The 2,343-nt window shown below is 37.9% G+C and overlaps 1 protein-coding gene across 1 annotated transcript; it reads left to right on the top strand.

Moving 5' to 3' along the window:
• Positions 1-1,064: 1,064 nt before the first annotated feature.
• Positions 1,065-1,382, top strand: LOC111691762. The gene has a single exon (XM_023455059.1). The coding sequence runs from the start codon at positions 1,065-1,067 to the stop codon at positions 1,380-1,382; it is 318 nt and encodes a 105-aa protein (XP_023310827.1).
• The last annotated feature ends 961 nt before the right edge of the window (positions 1,383-2,343 follow it).

Below are 2,343 nucleotides of genomic sequence, written 5' to 3'. Positions count from 1 at the left end.
TTATAATCTGTCGTTCATTTTGCATAGGTAGTGTAAGTATTGACTACTGTTACAAGCGTCCTTTTCTATATCTGCTTATCCTGTATAAAAAAAGACGACCTGCCATAATTTCATTTCTTGATTTATTGATAAATTTCCTTTCGTATTATATGCGTGCAAGTAGTAAAACTCATTGAAGGTTATGCGGTTTCCAAGGTTTGTCAAAAATGAAATGCCAACAGCAGACGAGAAGCATGTTTAAAGGATTTGCTATAGGACTATAGACCCTGGGAAAGGACGACCATTAATATTTACACATACCTATGGGAAGTTATATTTGGATAATGATTTAGGTACATGTGCTTGCGTCGCCCTAAACAGGAGATTACCATAAGAAAAGTGGATTATTTGAAATATGATTTGTATCTATTTGGCCTTTAAAACCTACAAATCATTGCCATCTTCAACGTGAGTGTATGGAAAAAAACAGACGTCCTTTAAGAGAAGCAGTTGTCGATATCGCTGCATATGATTTGGCTCTACACTAATTACACAACGATTTTGTTTTATTGTTTTATCTTTTGATTGTGCTTGTGAAATTGATACATCAAAGATATTTGACATTGTTCTAAATTATCTAAATTTCTAAATGCCCTCTATTAATATCACTTGAGGTACTTAGCAACAGGCTCATTAACCAACTTTAAATCATCCCTTCCCTCCTATTACCGCAGCGTAATCTGTGTGCATCCCACTTTTATTGGTCCATTACGCGTAGTTGTCCCCAAATTGAAGCAAACAAAACATTAATTCCATTTCCCCCGTAATTAAATATTGCAAGCACAGTTAACGGTCACAGTGATTGAGCGGGCTCGATTGGAGCAGTGGCAACCAACCGCGCGGAAAGGCGTGGTCGAGTTATGCCGCACCTTCCTAAACAGTTCACCCCATTGCAAAGACGGAACTGCGATAGCACGACAGTGTCGACTCGACTTTATGTGTGCTTGGAACCGATTATAGTGTTACATGCATCCCATGTCTTTGCTAGGTTTTTGATTGCGCTCAATCTCTGTGTGCCGCGCGGGATGGAGATTCCATCTGGTGATTCGATGGTGAAAGCGATGAACAGCAGTGAACAGTTGACGAAGCCTGTGCCGCGACCGTTCTCCATTGAGGCCTTGATGAGTGACTGTGGGCCAAGGAGGACCGTCGCGAACATCGTGCCGTGGACGACGACGACTCCGTCGCTTCACGCCCAGCACCATCAATTTTTAGGAAGAGATTCTAGAGATACGGATTCGGATGGCAGTTTGGACATGGATTTGGCCCAGGATCTGTCAAATAGAAGCCAAAAAGACGGTAGGTCACCAAATGTATTTTCTTCATATGATATGATTTTATAACGGCGATTTTTTTGAGCAACTTTGGTAGGCCATTGCACTTCCAAGATTCAATATTTCTAAACTGGCTATATACGATTAAATATCAACGACAAGTTAGTTGTTAATCTTTACATGCTGAACCGACAAGAAAGTTAAATGTAGACTATTGTAACGTTAAAATAAGATGATAATTACATAACTTAACTAGTACTGAATGTTTTCCTGTAGGTACTTAGTATTGATCTACTGTTGTTTATGACAATACCACTGGCTGATTAGTCAGTTATCTAAAATTTCATCTACCTATTCAATGTAAATAATATGAAAAATCCATTTGATATCTTTTTTACTTTTTACGTTCTTAAGGAGCTTTTCCGCGACGCGAAGTTCGGCGAGTGTTTCACTCATTCATACAGCTGTCAGTGTCCTGCTTTGGCTTCACTAAGTACGAGTTTCAGTCACATTGTCACTTGCATAATTGATTTATGAATATGCTCATGGAACCTCACGCCAGAGAAAGTACCCTTAAGTCACTATTCGCTCAGTTAACTTTCAAATCTAACCCTATATGTACTTATAACGATCTTACTATGTAATATACTATTACATAACTACTTACTGCTGCAGAGCTTATATAACTAATGATTATGGAGATTGCAATATTTATTGAATAGACGCCACACAGATTTCACCATTCTTGAACAGACATGATTTTTTGAATAATTGTTGATGATGGTACCTATATACTTAGGTAATTACACCTATTTTTGTATGCTGATCGTGACGAGATGCCCACCTTTCAATTTTTTCTATTACTTAGCACTGCTTTTATAACTACAAAGTACAAAAAATACAAGGTAGAACACAGCGACGTGTCATAAATGAAGGGGCGTTTTCCTCGTCCTAATTTAAGAATATTTTTTTATGCAAACATTTGCTTCGGAATCCGACGTTTTTGAAATACAGCATGTTTGTTTTTAAA

This window comes from Anoplophora glabripennis, unplaced genomic scaffold (genome assembly GCF_000390285.2).
Source record: "Anoplophora glabripennis isolate ALB-LARVAE unplaced genomic scaffold, Agla_2.0 scaffold474, whole genome shotgun sequence".
Taxonomy (NCBI): domain Eukaryota; kingdom Metazoa; phylum Arthropoda; class Insecta; order Coleoptera; family Cerambycidae; genus Anoplophora; species Anoplophora glabripennis.
The sequence above is the reverse complement of the archived record's forward strand: the minus strand, read 5'-3'. Positions and strand labels throughout refer to the sequence as shown.

Coding starts and splice junctions, on each gene's coding strand:
- LOC111691762 (XM_023455059.1), top strand. CDS start 1,065: ATGGAGATTCCATCTGGTGATTCGATGGTGAAAGCGATGAACAGCAGT.